General features: G+C 36.0%; 1 protein-coding gene across 12 annotated transcripts in view; it reads right to left on the reverse strand.

The window, feature by feature from the left end:
* ctbp2a (C-terminal binding protein 2a) overlaps window positions 1-21189 on the reverse strand; it is a 131342-nt gene that overhangs the window by 86061 nt on the left and 24092 nt on the right. For 10 of the 12 annotated variants that reach the window (XM_068214450.2, XM_073927484.1, XM_073927481.1 and 7 more), the window contains one exon: window positions 9958-10099. In XM_068214450.2, the coding sequence (XP_068070551.1) occupies window positions 9958-10015 (58 nt within the window). In that variant the 5' untranslated portion in view covers window positions 10016-10099. Of the gene's footprint in view, window positions 1-9957; window positions 10100-15651; window positions 15711-21189 lie in introns of those variants that run through there. The other 2 variants (XM_073927487.1, XM_073927478.1) reach the window with 2 other exon arrangements.

A 21189-nucleotide genomic window follows, 5' to 3' on the forward strand; every position in this document is an offset into this window, starting at 1 on the left:
ATTCAAAACTCGATTCAAAAATACACAAATACAGTTTGTAAATTAAAAAATTTAGGCTGATGAATACTTAACACAACTCACACAGACTCTTCCATACTCCTTACTGCATACCATCAATATGTAGCATGCACTGCTCTTTAACCAATCCATACTTAAAACAATATGGCCTACAACGATGGGTACATTGTACATATCGCTGATAATACTGCCAATGTTACACTGTCCTGTTTTTTGGGAGTATGCTGTATCTGTATTTTGCACTGTCTGGAGCCAGCACCTAAGCTTTTTACTCATTATAGCACACGGGCTGTCGATGATGCCACAATGAAAGTGATTTGATTTGAAAAAGCGATTCATAACCACAAATCTAATTCGTAAACTCAAAACCCGACTCATAAACACAAATCCAATTCGTAAATTCTAAACACGATTCAAACACACAATTCCATTTAGTAAATTCAAAACAAATCCAATTCGTAAATTCAAAACATGATTCATAAACACCCAAATCCAATTCGTAATTTCATAACACGATTCATAAACACCCAAATCCAATTCGTACATTCAAAACACAATTCATAAACACACAATTCCATTTAGTAAATTCAAAACACGATTCAACAATACACAAATACAGTTTATAAATTCAAAACACGATTTATAAACACACAAATCCAATTTGTAAATTCAAAATACGATTCACAAACTTGCAAATCCAATTCATAAACTCAAAACATGATTCAAAAATACCCAAATCCAAGTCACTTGGTAAAAATATTTATGATTTTAATATGTGAATTCACAAATTGTGTTTATGTAAATGTAAACTGTGGATTGTGCTGTGCAAGAATGAATTGCATTTGGTAAATATATTATTTCTGAGACTGATCTGGCTCCATACAAGGTTTCAAATAAAAGACATCCTTTAACCATCTTAAGATGGTCTGACCTGGTTTCAAAGCATGTATAACACATTTGCCTCTCAAGGACTGTAATGAAAAGGTCTGAATAACACAATGAGCTTTTTAGTGCTGCGCCTTATGTCTTTTTCTTCCCACCAGTGCAGCAGCCTTGATACATGCACACACATACAGAACATTCTTTCAGTATAATAACAAAACAAAACAAAAAAAACTTTGCAGCGCAATTAATAACCACTTCAGTAACCGCTATTGAACCAGTGCGGAGGAGCTCTCAGCTTTGACACCATTTAATACATTTCTCTCAGCTCACATATTCAGACATTTCACAACTTCTTCTTTTCTCCACTGCCAGCTGAATCCCCTTGGGGAAACCCATCACGCTGCTGTAATAAGGCTCTTTTTGGAGAAGCAGAGAGAGGGAGGACTTGACGTTTCTTCATTACAGGAGGTAAACTTTAGAAGTGGGCTTTTCCAGCTCTGGGAAAACGAGTGAGGCGTTTTAACGAGCGGCGGCTGCAGATGTGCTGATGACTGCAGGCTTTGTGCTGGAGCTGCCGTGACTCGGGTTTCTGACACCTGAGCTTTAAGACCGCTAGTATCTCTTTGAAATGTTACCTGCCGGTTAACGTGTCGCACACTAGCACTACTTAACTTCTGTGATAGGAGACACCATCGCACAGTAGCTAAAGATCCTGAAGTGAAACGCTTCCTTAAAAAAAATCATAAACTTTTTGAAATTGAACTTCAAAACCGTGAAACAATGCAAGCCAACACATATCAGTGATTCAGCATCAACATTTAATAACGTTAAAGAGGTTTAACACGTATTAATTAGATTATAAACCTTACCATTTTGTTGGAGTGCAGTGAGTGTAGTATTCTGTGCTTCTGAGCGGCTATATTTAAATTTCAGTCTTGTTTCGTCTGGTGCAAACAGCCAAATTGCTTATCACTGCAAATCTCATCATCTAACCTGCTCAGTTAATGTTTATGTTTGTAATATTTACATTATTTGCTAATTATTAAACACATCAGGTGGAACTCTGAATCCGCATCTCTTTTCAGAGTCTGCTACTGTCCACTGGATGTTGCCTTTTGGTCGCGGTCGCATGCTTTGAGAGCCTTCCAGACTGAATGAATGAAATACACAGTTTTCTACCAAGGCAACCTGCATGGGGTGCTGAAATACATTTGGCTAAACTAGCATAGGGTAGGTTAAAAGAACCAAAACAAAGACAGACGTTCAAGTAACGCACATTTCCAAAGCAGAATATCTGACTTCAGAATTGGTTGATAGATAAACAAGAATGTTCATTTGGCATGTTTCTTTAATATCTGCAAACATATCACAGTATTTTGATGCTTTAGAAGAGTCATAAACTTACATACAGCATCTTCAAACATGTACACCTAGATATCTAGGCATATATCAGTATTAAATAACTTATATTTGATTGCAGTGCAATAATGTGCACCTTTTTAAAAAATGCTTTGAATTAATAATAATTGTAAAAAGTGCTATACAAATAAACTTGAACTGAATTAAACTGAAGAAAAAAAAAAGATTTTCTTACTTTTATGTCTTATTTCTGGTCTAAATATCAAGATTCTTTTACTTTTTTTTTTTTTTACCTCATTGGCAGACAATTGTGCTTGTTTAAAGGAAAAAAACTCTTCATTTTTACTAATTTCATTTAAAGGTAAAAACAAATCAATATTTTTACTTGATCTAAGAGATTTTCGTAGATATTTGGTCTAGAAATGAGACAAAGCAACATAAGAGAAGCATTTATTGCAGGGGTGTCCAAACTTTTTGGGCCGAGGGCCAGATGCAAAAAAAAAAAAAAAAAAAAAAAAAAAAAACATTGTACCGGGCCAAATTTTACATACATCACACAGACACGCATATATATAATATAATAATATAATATAATAATAATATAATGCATGATGCGTGTGTGTGTATTATGGAATTATTTGAATTTTTATTTGAATTGTCAAAGCAGTCAGTAAATCAGCATACTATCATCTCAAAAACATAGCAAGAATCAGATGCTTTGTTTCTAGTGAAGATTTAGAAAAACTTGTTCATGCTTTTATCAGCAGCAGGGTGGATTACTGTAATGGACTCCTCACTGGTCTTCCTAAAAAGACAGTCAGACAGTTGCAGCTCATCCAGAACGCTGCAGCCAGAATTCTAACCAGAACCAGAAAATCAGAGCACATCACACCTGTCCTCAGGTCTTTACACTGGCTGCCAGTCTATAAATCACTAAACAGATCACAAGATAACAGATCACTCAGATCTTTAGGATCATATAAACTAGAAGTTCCAAGAGTTCAGTCAAAGCAGGGTGAATCGGATTTTAGCCACTACGCCCCTCGCTGCTGGAATCAGCTTCCAGAAATGATCAGATGTGCTCCAACATTAGGCACATTCAAATCAAGACTGAAAACACATCTGTTTAGCTGTGCCTTTACTGAATGAGCACTGTGCTGCGTCCGACAGATTGCACTATCATGTTTTTCTCTTCTTCTTCATTCTTTTATATCACATTTTACCTGTTTTTTATGTTTTGTTTTGACGCATTTTTATTATTTGTTTTTATTTTACTTGTTTCTTTTATTCTTGTTTATGTAAAGCACTTTGAATTGCCATTGTGTATGAAATGTGCTATATAAATAAACTTGCCTTGCCTTGCCTTGAATTATTTCAACTGTGTTTCTAGAAAGACTTACGTTTTTAAAATCTTGAATCTTCTCTAGGCAAATTACAGTTGCAACACTCATCAGACACTCCTATAAATTCTCCTTCAGTGAAGGGTTTCCTGTGCATAACTAGCCAGCGTAGAATTTTCTTGCACTTTATTAGCATGAAAAAACTGCTATTGTTGAGCTGATAGAGCAGCTGCTAAATGTTTTACTTTTTGATCTCGTTGGGCACCAGTGTAAGAGCTGAAGGCCTGATGTTTTGTTTCATAATGTCTTTTAATAATATATTCCTTCATTACTGCAACTGATTCCTGGCAAAATAAACAGACATATATTCCACTGACCTCTGTGAAGAAATATTCTTTGCCCCAACGTGACTAAAATTTCCTGCTCTCACTGTTGATTTTCCTTTTTCTTGGTTGTACCATGGCTCGCCAAAACGTGATTATCAATTATGTTTCCTTCAGTTTGTTCTGTTCGTTTTGCTTCATTATAGGAGCTGCTGCTAATTGATGGCGTGTCATAGCGATACCCGGTGGTTATTTATTGAATAACTTTAATTTATTGAATAATTATTTATTGAATGGTGGTTCATTTTTGTATAGCGGGCCAGATTCTACTAATATTTCTAAAAAGCCTCGCGGGCCGTAGTTTGGACACCCCTGATTTATTGCATTGTGATTATTCAATTTCTGTACCTGAAAACTGTTAGACGACCTGAAAAATTGTCAAACAGAGCAATTCATTCAACTTGTGAAACTGTATTTATATTGCACTATATAAATTAAATATCACAATATCAGATTTTTCCAGTATCCTGCAGCCCTGCACCAAATGAAAACATTCAGAGGCCTACCAAAAAACCGATGGCATACAAGAAATAAAGATGTAAAGCATTACAGCCACATTTCAGCAGCCTGTTGAGTCCATTTCACATCTGAGCACTACACCCTGTCAGAGCCCAAAAAAAACCAACGACTCTCCGGCCCTTCCTCTTTGTACAATGTGTAGTTTACAACATCCCCGGAGGCACATTTTCCCTCCTCGGTTTCCTAACCGTGAGCCTAATTGATGAGCGAGGAAGAAAACGCCAGGCTGCCAGATCAACCGCATTCAGGAGTCCCAGCGAAGGGCTCCAGGAGCCAAATCCAAACTTTTATACGCTTCGAACATCAGAAACAAGTCAAAAGATGCCAAACCCTGGTCTTTCAGCAGAATGGATGGAAAAGTTTCCCAGCGTTCAGGGATTACAGATTTGATTGCATGTATGTGCATATGTGATATGGGGTTTAAACAGTAATTTAAGTTCCTGCCCCATTAGAGGAGCATTGCATCATGATGACTGATGTCAACTTCAGCATGTGTTTCAGGGTAAATGCGCATTGGTCTCACCAGTTACTCGTTTTTTTTTGTTTTTTTTTTAATCTGCCTCTGATGACTCTCAAATGGGACCAATAAGAACATTTTGGGAAGCTGGAAAAACTTTCTCAGGAAACCCGAGATGACATCATTTATCACACATGCCCACACGCGATCGCATATTATATTCCAACAGTGCCTGACAAACAAGTAAAAGATGTGCTGAGCTTAGAACAACACACTGATAAAAAAATGAAATGACTACAGCATTACTATATTATTGTTTGAATGTTAATTACATGGTTTTTGAACATGTTTTATATTCAGTTTTGCTCAGGCCCAGATTAAGAACTTCAGGGGCCTCTGGGCACGTTATCTTGTAAGAACCCCCTACCCAGCCGCGAATCTATAATTTGTTGCCCACATAAAAAAAAATAAATAAATATATATACTTGTTTAAGTTCACTGATATACATACATACATACATACATACATACATACATACATACATACATACATATATACACACATACATATACATACACACATACATGCATACGTATACATACATACATACACATATACACACACACAAACACACACACACACACACACACACACACACACACACACACACACACACACACACACACACACATATATATATATATATGTGTATGTATATATATATATATATATATATATATATATATATATATATATATACATACATACATATATATATACATACATATATATATATATATATATACATATATATATATATATATATATATATATATATATATATATACACATACATATATATATATATATATATATATATATATATATACATACATACATATATATATATATATATATATATATATATATATATATATATATGTATACATATACATATATATATATATATATATACCAGGGGTGGCGAACCTGTTTGGCATGATGAGCCAAAAAAAAAACTTTATCACTGCAAAGAGCCACACAACAGATGTGCAAACAACAGTATATCTGTCACAATAACTCATACACCTAATTATATAACGCAATAGTTTTCATGGATTTAAATTAGCCTACCTCATTTTACTTGACTCAGTGGCACACCTGACATTTCTTGGTTTCCACAATCTTTTTCAGGTCTGGCTCGTATTCAGTTGTGGCTACTCGTAGTAACTCTTTCACATGTGTGTCAGTAAGAACAGAGCGATGCTTTGATTTCACTAGTTTCAGTGTAAAATCCCATTCAGATAAAAATGTTCTGCCCTCATCTTCGTATTTACGCTTAGCTGTACGCTTTCCTGACTCTGCCATGACGATTGATATTAACGAACTGCACGTCACTCGTGTTGCGCCCCAATCGAACGGGGCTTCAGTGTAAACCCTTGACTGAAGGCGTGTCTGAATGGAAGCGTCAGAAAATAAAATTCAGTCAGCAATAGGCCACTTTCTAGCAGGTGTGTTTGCATACAGCGATCTGATTGGCTAACGCGTCCGTAAGCGCTTGAAAAGTTGAGCTACTCCCAGCTTCTGCAGCGAGCAACGTGAAGCCCCGTGTGAATGGGGCATTAGTCAATTGGTTATTATATGTTAAATCGCGCAAGAGGTTGAGCCGCACAAAAGCAGAAAGAGACGCAGAAGCCCCGTGCGAATGGGGCGTTAGTCAATTGGTTAATGTATGTTAAATCGCGCGAGAGGTTGAGCCGCACAAGAGCAGTAAAAGAGCCGCAAGCGGCTCGCGAGCCGCGGGTTCGCCACCCCTGATATATACATACATATTTATATATATATATATATATATATATATATATATATATATATATATATATATATATACATATATATATATATATATATATATATATATATATATATATATACATATATATATATATATATATATATATATATATATATATATACATATTTATATATATATATATATATATACATATTTATATATATATATATATATATATATATATATACATACATACATACATACATACATACATACATACATACATACATACATATATATATATATATATATATATATATATTATGTATAACTTTTACAAACTTATAAAGCATATTATTGGCATGGCATATAACACACAATGCCTCTCCAATCCAGTTCTATGAATCTGAGTCTTTCATAACACACACATATTAATGATTAACTGTCTCTCTTCTCCTCTCCCTGTATTTTCTCTCCTCTCCTCGTGATGAAGAGTAGGCAATCAGCATAGATCAACTTGATTATAAATCTAATGCTGCTAACATTTAACACCAGGTGGAATAACTGTTTATAGAATATAATCACTATTTAGATGCTGTAACATTTGAAATAGGCTAACGTTAAACATTATTAAATACCCACGAGGCACTTGTGACTTTTTTTTTATCACATTTGCATTATTTTTATTATTTTGTTTCCTTCTTATTAAAAATAAATACATTTCCAAACTGATATGTAATGGGGGAGAGAAAAAGTACCATGAGTTCAGCAGATGGTGGATTCAAACTGGGTTGATAATCGAATGCATCTAAAGATATGCCACTCACGCTGTAATCTGCTTCGCTCTTTACTCATGTTGTCTCTGTCAATTAGGCATTGATTGGCGTAAACAGTGAATAGCTTTTTCCATCTAGGTTGCAATATTCCAACTATTTGCACTTAGCCTAAAAAGACACTCCGAAATTAGCTTTTTTTTTCCCTCCCTTCGCAGGGGCCCCAAGTGCGCACGGGCCCCTGGGCCTGTGCCCTTAAGGCCTATTGGTTAATCCGGTCCTGGTTCTGCTAGTATCGTGTTCGGTTATTTCTATAATATTCTGTAGCATGTCAGTTTGAAATATCAATTTACATTTTCCAACATTGCTTTTGTCATTATTTGAAATTCTACAGTGAGGTTATTGTCTGACAACAGCCAGTGCTCCACACGGAAAACTGATCTTATTATTATTCAGTCTGTCATGAAGAAGCAGAACAAACGGAGACAAACTCAATCCAGAAGATCTTTGGCAACATCTCGAAGATGCTTCAAAAAGCTCGCTGACAAATTACGAGCAAGTGTACCAAGTGTTTTTGATGCAAAGTGTGGTCATACCAAATGTTTATTTGATTTAGTTAATAGAAGTTAATTGATAAATAAAATGCATTTATCCATTATTTTTACAAGCATCCATTTTACATCATTTTTACGCAAGTGCCTAAAACTTCAACCAATTCTAATGTTATCACTCAATTGAACAGGCATTATCAGTGGTTATCATCTGATAAATTTAGGCCAATAGAGCCTTCTGCGCCTACTGGTAGGCGCAGAAGGCTGTTATCATCTATGCACATGGTTAATCAGCTATAGATCACATATGGCTGTGGCCAGAATTTAACAAGAATTATTTATAATATGTAGTAAATTTACAATCAATTGTATTTTGTTTGCTGTTAACTGGATCTGGAGTCTTCTCTATTAGTATAGCTGATTAACCATGTGGATGGATGATATCTATCAGCTGAAGACCACTGATAACGTCCATTTAAATCGAGTGATAACATTAGAAGTGGGTGAAAACGTTCAACAGTACTGTACCTTTGCAGGTAGGTTTTTTGGTGAAAACACTAGTGGCCTAAGACTTTAGCACAGCACTGTATATGGGTCAAGTACAGCAAAAAAGCTTTACAATAAGGTTTCATTAGTTAATTTTAATGTATTAGCTAACATATAACAATAACAGTTTAACAACTTTACTTTTATAAACTAATGCTAGTTAAAATGAATAAATACTGTAATAAATATTTTATGTAACTGTATTATTGTGTTGTATTATGCACTGTACTATTGTTCATGTTAGTAAATACATTAATGGAATCCTATTGTAAAGTGTTAACCAAAATGATTGAAAAAGTGCAATAAACCTTTTATTTTATCATCATACATAAAATTGTGTCCTTTTACAAAAATTTGTTCTGAGAAGACACACATTAAATTAATAATTGAAACAGTCGAAATAGTAATTTAAAATATTGACCACTATCCTTTAAAACACTAAGGTTTAATTATTTAAAGTATAGTCAAATTCAGTATAGTGCACTAAATACTGATGTGGTTTCATTTTTTATACACTTAATATTACAACATTATTTAGTGATATTTTGATTTTATTTTTGCAAATGTTTTTTTTAAATATTAGACTAGATGATTTGCTTGAATTTAAAATGCTTTCCATGTTTATCAAATAGCTTTTCTCATCTAGTCTTTGACCCAAAACACACTACCTTCCAAAAGCTTGTCGAAACTTAATATTTCTGTTCAATTATATGGATGCATTTAATTGATCAAAAGTGACAATAAAGACATGCATAATGTATTTTCTATTATTTAAATATTTAAATTAAATGCAGACCAAATGATATATAAAAAAAAAAAATATATATATATATATATATATATATATATATATATATATATATATATAATAGAGTATAATATTATATTATATTATGTAATATAATATAATATAATATAATATAATATAATATAATATAATATAATATAATATAATATAATATAATATAATATAATATAATATCAGTGTTGCCATTACAGGAATAAATGTACATTTTAAAATATATTACAAATAAAAAATGTTATTTTAATTTGAAATAAGCTAAAAATATAACAGATTTTACTGTATTTTGATTAAATAAATGCAGCTTTTTGTGAGACTTCAAACACTAGTGTAATAAAACGGTACTGACATTTCCAAAACATGGCAACACTATTTAAAGTTTTAGTTTAGTATTCATCAAATTTCTATATCTACATTGACATAAGGTAAAAACAGCATGTATATGCATTGTAATTCCCATGCAATCCCATCACTGCACCATGACACTGCAACAGAAGTTTACTTAGGAGACATTTCAAGATTTCTTACCTTCGCAGATTCTGTCTAGTCTTTGCCGTTTGACCTTGTGTTTATCAATCAAAGCCATGACAGCTTTTCTCAGCGTCTGTTTGTAGAGCTTAGGAAACTACAGCTCCCAGTATCCTCCAGTGGGCATAACGCCACCATACACCTGTAGAGAAGCACAGACAACATCAAAACCATCGATAATGATAAAAAAAATGTGCATCTTTCATTAAAAACATGAGATCTTCATCCAACCTGGATTAGTTTTTTTACTGTACTATTACTGTACCATTTTTCATTGCATTTTTTTGTTTTACTCTTGGGGGCAACACAGTAGCACAGCGTTTAGCACAATCTCCTCACAGCAAAAAGGTCCCGGCTGGGCCAGTTGGGATTTCTTTGTGGAGTTTGCATGTTCTTCCCGTGTTGGCATGGGTTTCCTCCGGGTGCTCCGGTTTCCCCCACAGTCCTAAAACAATCGCTATAGGTTTCGGCTTAGTCCCTTTATTTATCTGGGGTCGCCACAGCGGAATGAACCGCCAACTTATTCAGCATATGTTTTACACAGCGGATCCCATCACTGGAAAAGCTATAAGGTGAACCGAATAATCTAAATTGGCTCTAGTGTAGGAGTGCGTGTGTAAATGTAGGAGTGTATGGGTGTTTGTCAGTAATGGGTTGTGGCTGGAAGGGCATCAGTTGTGTAAAACATATGCTGGGTAAGTTGGTGGTTCATTCCGCTGTGGCGACTCTGATGAATTTAGGGATTAAGCCAAAAGAAAATGAATGAATGTTTTGCTCAACTTTCCTGTTTATCCAATTTGGATATTGTGTAAAAGAGCTGTTCTCTTATACTGTATATATTTAGTTTTAACTTAGACAGTTTCTTTAAAAAAAAAAGATTTACATTCACCAAATAAGAACATTTAATGACATGCTAAAAGATAAAATTCACAAAGTGAAAGCATTAACAACCCTATATGTACAAATTTACAACATATGTACAAATGATAGCCTAATATTATCATGTACAGTACATGTCATACATATTATAATAATACATGTTTGAATTATAGCAGCTATTGGAATATTTTTGGCTCGAGACTTCCGATTTCATTAACTTCCATTGATTTTAGCCGTTATAAACAGCTCATTATGCTGCTTGATGTTGATATTTTCTTATTATTCACACACTTGTTTTTAGAGCAAGTAGTTCGACAGTTTTCTGCTGTTTATTATTCCTTGTCATTTCTCCCATAGGAAACGAATATGAAGTTGTAAAACAATAAAAAAAAATTAAAAAACGAGTGATTTCCGCATTGGAAAATATTATATTTAATACTAGGCATATAATTGTATCTGTAGATTGTTCTATAACTCAGCAAATGGGGTGGAAAAAGAGATTTTAGCCACTAGAGGGAGCCATAACGCCATTCACAAGAGAATCAGACTTTATTTAATATGGAAGAATGAATAATACTATAAGTTAATTCCCATTCTTTAATTGGCTTAAAAGTCCATCTAAAACAACTCTAGCATTTAATTTGTTTAATGTGAACATACACAACTCGCAAACTGCAAGATTATGATGTTATTTTAATGCCATTTCCTAAAACATGACCATTGTTTTGTTAATGCATTTATATAATTGAATTAATTTAATTAATTCAGTGTATTACACTGGTGGTGGATGAGGAGATGCCCCTCAATAACGTGTAAAGCATTTTGCGTGTCCAGAAAAGTACTATATAAATGTAGGGAATTATTATTATAATTATTATAATTATTGTTATTATTCATTATTGGGCACTTTAACCAAAAATTTGTGGTCTGAAAGGTTATTTTTTACTTGGATCAATCATGCTAAAATTATGAAAATGGCAAATATTTTTGTGAAAGTTTTTTTTTTCAACTGATACTGATAACTGAAAAATTTAAGAGTATTTGTGACACCTAAATGTGCTCAAGAACAACAACAAAAAACAGAACAAGAACACGAAACAAGCAGCATTGTTTATTTATACTCAAAAACTGATTGCTGTTAGTTCAAGCTACCCATGGGGTAGGGGGGGGGCAACTTAATTGTTTTATTTTCAATCTACTTAAAATTGTAAAAACTAATAATTTAACTTAATTCTTTCAAGTTGTACCAACACACATCGATTGTGTGAAACCCAGCATTTTGACTGTCACTTAAAAGACATGGTTCACGCTGGATTCCACACAATTCCTTTATGCTGTCTCAAGACAAATCGATTATGTTAACTTAATCGTTTTTACTCATTTAAGTACATTGAACAAAAAATTAAGTCGTCACAAAAAAATGGAAGTTTATGAGGAGAAAACTAAAGTGTGACCGCAGCTTATGTCTGACTGAGGAATTGGGCGTGGTTAACATTATTAACATTATTAACCACACCCCTCTAACTGTCAACTTTGGCAATAAGCAGAAATGGTGAGGGGGATGAGGAGTCTGTTAGGTTGTAATAACTCTCCCCAATCCCTTTCCCCCAACTTTCAAATTGGAATGCCTTTACTACATCTAATCAGCTCACAGTAAAAAAAAAAACAAGCTGTTTTCTCATTATTTCCTTAATATTCAAATTCTCTAGGCTTCCAGATCATGAGAACTTCTCCTCACAAACTTTAAAATGGATAGAATCAATCCTCTCTGGTCGCACACAGAGTGTTAATACACAGAATTACAAATCTGCCACTTTAGGTATATCCACAGGTGTTCCACAAGGATCTATTTTGGGCCCTTTTACTTTATTTATCAATGATCTTCCATCTATTTGTCCTAACAATAATATACAGATGTATGAGGATGACATTGTTATATTTATTCTTAGTAGTAGTGTGTTACAAGTTGCAAACAAACTCACAGAATCTCTGGTACATCTTTCAGCCTGGTTAGATCAATGCCGTTTCCAGTTGAACATCTCTAAAACAGTGTGTATGTTCTTTTCTAAGAATGATAGGGTAAGTGTAGTACCAGATTAATTCGTATCAGGGGAAAGATTACAAGTTGTATCTGAGTACAAGTACCTTGGAGTTTTGATGGATTCAAAACTATCATTTACGTCACAGGTTAAAAAGGTCTGTAACCGGGTCAGATTCAGTTTAGCAATTTTTAGATTTCTTTTAAATTTACAGATGTCATCTGTAATCTAGTATCACTCCATGATCATTTCTCATATCACTTATTGTTTAACCACTTGGTCCCAAGCCAGCATTACTACTTTGAAACCACTTGAATCATTATACAAACAATGGAATACAAAATTCCATCTTTACCTCTCTCTCACACACTTTGGACATTTGACCTGCTATGCTGGCCTGTTTGTGGGGTAACTTTTTCTCTCCTCTCTGTAGTTAAAGCGATACTTGTGGATCCAGACACGAGCGTGCCTGTGGTGCGAGTTTTCTCCACTGTGGCCCTGTTTACGCTAGTGCGTTTTAGTTCTAAAACAGCGTTTTAGATCAAAAACGATCCGCATCCACACTAGCGTTTCACCTAGCATTTCTGAACATATCTCCGTCCACACTACGCCACCAAAAACGTATATCACGTGACCATTCGCGTACTCTGGACATGCGCGTTCTAGTATTGACAGGAAGCATGTGTCTCGCTCGGCATTTGGTTATTGTTGGTTAACAAACGCCGGTTAAACAAAGAATGCAATGGCAAAGAAAGCAAGAGAGGTATTTTTGTGGACAGATGACGAGGTCGAGTTGTTACTAAACGTAACAAATGAATAACTGCACAATGGCGCCTAAAACAGACAATAGTGCAAACAACGCTCCCATCTCTGTGTCCATGTTGTTGTTTACAGTGAAGGCTGGTCTGCTGTCTTCCGGTAGCGTTAAAGCCATGCGTTTTAGTCATGTGATAGGGGCTTGACGAATAAGGGAAGGATACGCAATGACACAAAAGCCCCAATCAGGTAGCGAATCTCAGCCGCCCCGCCTCCGTTTTCAGATGTCTCCGTTTTCCCTCATCCACACTGAGACGGAGCAGCAGCGTTTCAGAATGAAAACGGGCTCTTCAGCATTTCCAAAACGCTCCATTTTTGGTGCTCGAAAACTCTGGCGTAGTGTGGGCGGATGGCATAAAAGTAGCGAAACTTATGCGTTTTAAAACTAAAACGCATTAGTGTAAACGGGGCCTGTGTCTATTATGGGTTACCTGTGATAACCGTGTATTTGGAGTTTTGATGGATTCAAAACTATCATTTACGTCACAGGTTAAAAAGGTCTGTAACCGGGTCAGATTCAGTTTAGCAAATTTTAGATTTATTTTAAATTTACAGATGTCATCTGTAATCTAGTATCACTCCATGATCATTTCTCATATCACTTATTGTTTAACCCCTTGGTCCTTACTACCTACTTTGAAGCCACTTGAATCCTTATAGAAACAATCCCTAAAAACTCTTGATAAGAAATCAGATCAATTTCGCCATTGTTCAACATTAAAGGGTCCCACTTTAGATTAAGTGGCCTAAAGAAATACAACCTGCTTAGTTGGGAAAATTTCATTAAATATGCACATATCTTTTTAATGTTTAAGACTTTACATAACCCCACTTCACCACTAAATCAGTTTGTGAATATTAGGACAACAGCTCACCGAACTACTAGAGGTGATGAAAGAGGGGATTGCATAATTCCTTTCAAAAAATAAATAAATTCAGCCAGTCAGTATTTTCAGTGAAAGCAGCTAGGGAACGGGACTTCATCCCACCAACAATTAGAAGATCACTTTTTGTTCTTTTCAGTCTCCGCCTCTTTGCCCTTATTTGGTAACCCCTCGGTCAGTGCAATGACATGCAAACAAAATGAGGACGGTTGGCCATGCGCCCACTTGTAGCTTCATTTGCGCTCTTCAGAATCCTATGAGTGACGTCAAAGATACCACGTCCATATCTTTTACAGTCTATGGTTACAATAAGGCTTTATTAGGTAATTTTAGCTAATGTATTAACTTTAACTAATAAAAATAATACTTTTACAGCATTTTTTAATCATAGTTCAACATCTATTAACACGTTAGTAAAATCCAAAGTCATGCTTGTTGAAATTAACGCACTATGAAAGAACAGTGAAGAGCGTTATTTCTATTAATGAACATAAACAAAGATTAATAAATACTGTCATAAATTAATTCACTGTAGTTTTGTCATGTTAGTGAATGCATTAACTAACATTAACTAATGCCGACATGGTGGCGCAGTGGGTAGCGCTGAGCCCCACAGCAAGAAGTTCACGGGATCGAGCCCCAGCTGGGTCAGTTGGCATTTCTGTGTGGAGTTTGCATGTGTTGATTTGTGTTTCCTCCAGGTGCTTCAGTTTCCCCCACAGTCCAAAGACATGCGCTATAGGTGAACTGGGTAAGCTAAATTGTCTGTAGTGTATGTGTGTATGTCCTGGTCCTCCATGTTGAACAACCCACCTCATAAAAACTAGATGTTACGAAACTCCAATATGGTGCGACTAGATATCACCTTCGATATAAATGGCCCTGGGAGTAAGACTAAGTAACATTAACTAATTAAACCTTATTGTAAAGTGTGGCAGCATTTTTGTATTAAAAAAAACTGCATGCAAGACTGGCAGTCTTTCTCGAACAGAACGGCAGCAGATCATGACACACAGACACACACACACACACACACACAAAAACAGACTTCCAGTCCCACGCTGAGACAAACTCACCAAGACGCATCTCGCTTCAGTGATTTAAGAACCGGTGCCCTCTCACTCAACCTGAAACTGATCAGACCACGCGCCCCACACACACACACACACACACACACACACACACACACACACACACACACACACACACACACACACACACACACACCACTCCATTTCAGCCATCCTGAAGGACAAATATCCACCCTCGGACATGAGAAGACCCCTAGAGAAATGCACGATGGATCTTCCTCTAAAGAGTCTTTCACAGCAGATCGTTTTCAATTAAAAAAGGCATCCTGCATTTCCTCAATCCGCATCCTTCTCCTCCAACTCCAGCTCTTCCTGATCGCTCTTTCAACGCATAAGCAGCATATCCGTGGCATTCATTGCTTTACCTTGGCCTTGGTGGTCTCATTATTTATTTTTTTAAATGCACAAACACATTCACACACACATTGTATAGAATTGGTACATCAGGGGTCACTCGGGTCAGCAAAGACTCATTTTTCCCCCAGATGAATGCTGGGTAATCTGAAAGGTCTGACCTGTTAAGGCAGCAACAATAGTCTGAGCATGAATAAGCGCACATTTCTTTAGCGCTGGTGTCACAGGAGGAGGTGAAAGAGAGAGAAGACCTCTTTCTGCAGCTCTTTAACACCTCCTGCACTGGAGAGCTTATTAGAGTCTAACAGCTTAACACACACATACTTGCGCACACACACTTGTACAGTTATCTTTATAGGGACTCCCCATAAACTCGATGAGTTTTTTTATGCTGTAGACTGTATATTCAAAGGCCTCACCCCTAACAATTCTCCCAAGAAGGTCAAAATTGACTGGGTTTGCCGTCCCCACAACATCAGGAAAACAAGGTACACAACCACACACAAAATGTACTCGCATTGCTATACTTGTGGGACATTAGGTCCAGGAATGCATTGTATACACACACATATACTGGTATTGATTTACTTGTGGAGAAATTTGGTTCCTATAACCAGAGATGTATAGTAACGAAGTAGAACTACTACTCCACTGCTGTACTTAAGTACTAAAAGGCAGTATCTGTACTCTACTGGAGTTTTTTTTCTCCTACTTCCACTTTTACTTTAGTACATTTTTTCGATGAGCTTAATACTTTTACTCCGATAGATTTATGTGTTGCATCGTTACTCGTTACTAGGGATGTCCAAAGGAGTCCAGTAATAGATCATAACCGGTTATTAAGTATTGACGTCATTTATCTCCTATGCGCGATGTCGCAATACTATGGCGAAGAAAGCGAGCGCGAGTAAATTACGCTCTTACTACAATGAAGGCGGCACAGCACACGAGCCACTATTTCACCACTACGGAAAAATGCTGTGAAAATTCCATCTTTACTGCTCTCTCACACACTTCAGACATTTGACCCGCTATGCTGGCCTGTGTATCTCCATCTCCACAATCATCAGAAAAACAACGTACACAACCACAAAATTTACTCGCATTGCTATACTTGTGGGCACATTTGGTCCAGGAACACAATGTATTCACACACATTTACTGGTATTGCTATACTTGTAGGGTCATTTGGACCCAAAAATATTAGCAAAAAGGCAAAACCGATTGGTATTGCCGTCCCCACAACATCAGGAAGACAAGATACACAACCACACACAAAATGTACTCACATTGCTAAACTTGTGGGGACATTTGTACAAGGAATGCAACCTACTGTATACATACAATTTAGTGGTATCGATTTACTTGTGGGGACATTTGGACCAAAAATGTTACCAAAAGGTCAAAATTAACTGGTATTGCCGTCCCCACAACATCAGGAAAACAAGGTACACAACCACACACAAAATGTACTCATGCTGCAATACTGTGAGGACATTTGGTCCAGGAATACAATGTGTATACACACATTTAGTGGTATATTAATTTACTTGTGGAGAAATTTAGTTCCCTTAACGTAAAGTATACAGGGTGCACACACAATTTACTGGTATTTCTATACTTGTAGGGACAGCTTGGCCTCACAACATAGGGAACACAAGACGCACACACGCACACACACACAAGACTCCAGTCTTCCCATTCGCCTCTGTTAAATGCAGATTATTTGTTCTGGAGATGGTATTAACATCACTTGGTGCCCACAACGTGAGTAAAACAAAGTAGACACACATACATGCTTAATGGTATTTCTATACTTGTGGAAATATTTGGTCCCCACAACATAAGGAATACAAGGTACACACACATACACACAGAATTGCCTAATACCAGACAATTTTAGAATCAGAAATGTGCACAAACACATTTTTTTGAGGGAATTTTGTGGTTTTCAGGAGCTCAGGGTACAAACATACACATGTACACTACAAACACATACAGATTAACATATTGTTTAATATTTTTTTAAACTGTACAAATAATTTATTTTAAAAAGTCAGGAATACAAAATGCACACACGCACAAATGTTTATGATTTTGCTATACTTGTGGACACACACACACACATACAGAGTTTAATATGCCACTCTCTCAAAAGGAACCTTAGAGTTGTAGAGAACAGAGAGTCTGAACTGGCTCGACCTAAAACTCTGCCAAAATAATGATTGCTGATGGCAAAAGAAGACTGTAACTCCTCCTGTCTCATGAGGCATCTGGAGGGAAAATGTTACGTTCACTTTCTGAAGGAAATGTGAGCAGTGCTATGTTTCCAGGGTGACCTGGGTGGCTGCAGTGGCTTCTTTTTGGGTTGTTGTTTATTCGCACTAGCAAAAAGAGGGCATTGTTTGTAGTCCCTTTAGTTTTTACATTAAAATCTGTAGAGGTTGCTCATTGGTTAGCACCAAGGTTCGCACTGTCACATCAGAGCAAGAAGGTTGATGGGTCGAGTCCCGGCTAGGCCAGTTGGCATTTTTGTATGGAGCTTACATGTTCTCCTTGTGTTGGTGTGGGTTTCTTCCGGGTGCTCTGGTTTCTGCCACAGTCCAAAGACATGTGTTATAGGTGAATTAGATAAACTATATTGGCCATAGTGTGTGAATGTGAGAGTGTATGGGTGTTTCCCAGTACTGGGTTGTAGGGCATCCACTGTGTAAAACATATTGTGAAATAGATGGCGGTTTCTTCCGCTGTGTCGAGCCCTGATAAATAAGAGACTAAGCTGAAGGAAAATGAATTGATAAACCTATTCAATTGCAGTTAGCATGACAATATGATCCAAGTTATGACTGCAAACAAATATCCTTCAATGTTTTCATATTAATTCATAGGATGTATTGTATTTCAGAAATAATATCTAAAGCATTTTAAATAGTAAAGAAAAACTATAATATTTTAATAGTAATAACAGTACTATAATGTGATAATGTCATTAATATAATATTATTCATTCATTCATGCCACCGTGGAATGAACCACCAATTAATCCACAATATGTTTTATGCAGCAGATGTTTGGAGTCAATCTAGGGTCATATATACTTGTAACATTAAAAAAAAGTTTTGCAAACAAAAAATAAAGTATTGAGCAAAAAATTGTAAAATAATATAAATCTCAAAAATAATCGCAAAGGAAAAATTGAGCTTAAGAAAATTTCCCAGAATACACCAGCCACAACGGCAGAATGACTGCACTCGTAAGTAGGGAGATCCACAAATTAGTATTTTTTTGTCATTATTACGAATTTTTACAACAAACAAACAGATGTTTTAATATATTCATAACCGCGTTCAGGTGTTACCATCATGCAGCAGCACGACTGGTCTTTAATGAAGAGCACATGTCACTCCGCTACTCATCCGTTTGCACTGGCTGCCAGTTGCTTCTCGCATCAAATTCAAAGCTCTGATGTTTGCTTATAAAGCGACTTCTGGCTTTGCTCCTTCTTATCTGCTCTCACTTGTGCAGATGTATGTGCCATCCAGAAACTTGCGTTCTGTGAATGAACATCGTCTCGTGGTTCCATCCCAAAGAGGGTAGAAAACGCTTTCCAAAACTCTCGCATTCAATCTGCCCAGTTGGTGGAATGAACTCCCTAACTGCATCAGAACTGCAGAGTCACTCGCTGTCTTCAAGAAACGACTAAAAACTCAACTAATTAGTCTCCACTTTCCTTCCTAATCTGCAATTGCCTCTCTGGTTCTACCCCTAACTGTACTACTAAAAATAAAAATACTAATGTTTTTGCGTCTTACACTTTACATACCTGCCAACAGCACTTATTCATTGTTGCTCTTATAGTTATGTAAATTGCTTCCTTGTTCTCATTTGTAAGTCGCTTTGGATAAAAGCGTCTGCTAAATGACTACATATAAACGTTAAAAAAAAAAACACACACACACACACACAAAAAGGTAAATTTTGCGATCTATAGTCCATAATAGTAACTCCTGTACAGGAGTCCCACAACATTCCGACACTCGATGACACTGGCACACCCTGTAAGAAAACTTTAGTGGCTGGGAATGGGCTTTTTACAGTGTCTGCTATAATGTTAATGATGTTTTGGTGTGCTTACATAGATGAATATGGCTACTGTGTAAATCCACAGCAGTAAGAAAGTATGTAAGCCATGTATGCTGGCTTTGTTCTGCAATAAATAAATAATCACACAAAAAAAGCGATCATAAACATAAAAATATTAAATGAAACACAGAAAACATCTCATCCTATGTCCTTTTGGCTAAATAAATAAAATGAACAATAATTTGCCATTTTCCCAGAGATGGGTTGCAGCTGAAAGGGCATTCGCTGCGTAAAACATGCTGGATAAGTTGGCGGTTCATTCCGCTGTGCTGACGCACGATTAATAAAGGGACTAAGCCGAAAAGAAAATGAATAATTGTATGAATAAATAATTTGCCATATTATTCAGTGCATTGAATAATAAATTAATGTAATGTAATGTATATTTATATAGCAAATTTATTGTGTATGGTCATACACCCAAAGTGCTTCACAATCATGAGAGTAGGGTCTCTCCACACCACCACCAGTGTGCAGCATCCACTTGGATGGAAATTACAAGCAAAACAAATAAATCAACAGTGCTTTATGGTTTTTTAGGAAATCTAACACTATTCGAGTACAGAAATTAAACAATCAAATGTAAAATAGCATGATCATCAGTGTATAAATAATCAAAAATTATCACCTTTTATTAAATAATATCATCATTTGATTCACACATTACGACATCAATGATATATTGTTCAGCCCTAGTTCGGTGCATCCCTACTGTTGGATCAATTAAGCAACGAGACTCATGTGAAAGAGCTGCATGGAGTATAATAAGTGGTTATAGTTTGAGATGTAAATGCTGAAGTGGTTGATATACAGCAGCAGAAGTGAAAACAGCTACGAGCGGCATAAAAACATCAGCTGTATCCACTTCAAACACTGCCTTTCTAAAAGCACTCCTGCACACAAAGCATGAATTACATCTGCTCCATTCACAAACCTGCTGCTTTGATACAGCTGCACCTGTAAGCGTGTGTGTGTGTGTGTGTGTGTGTGTTATGACAGCCGTATCACTCTCTGTGATTGATGTTT

This window comes from Danio rerio, chromosome 17 (genome assembly GCF_049306965.1).
Source record: "Danio rerio strain Tuebingen ecotype United States chromosome 17, GRCz12tu, whole genome shotgun sequence".
In the NCBI taxonomy this organism is placed as follows: domain Eukaryota; kingdom Metazoa; phylum Chordata; class Actinopteri; order Cypriniformes; family Danionidae; genus Danio; species Danio rerio.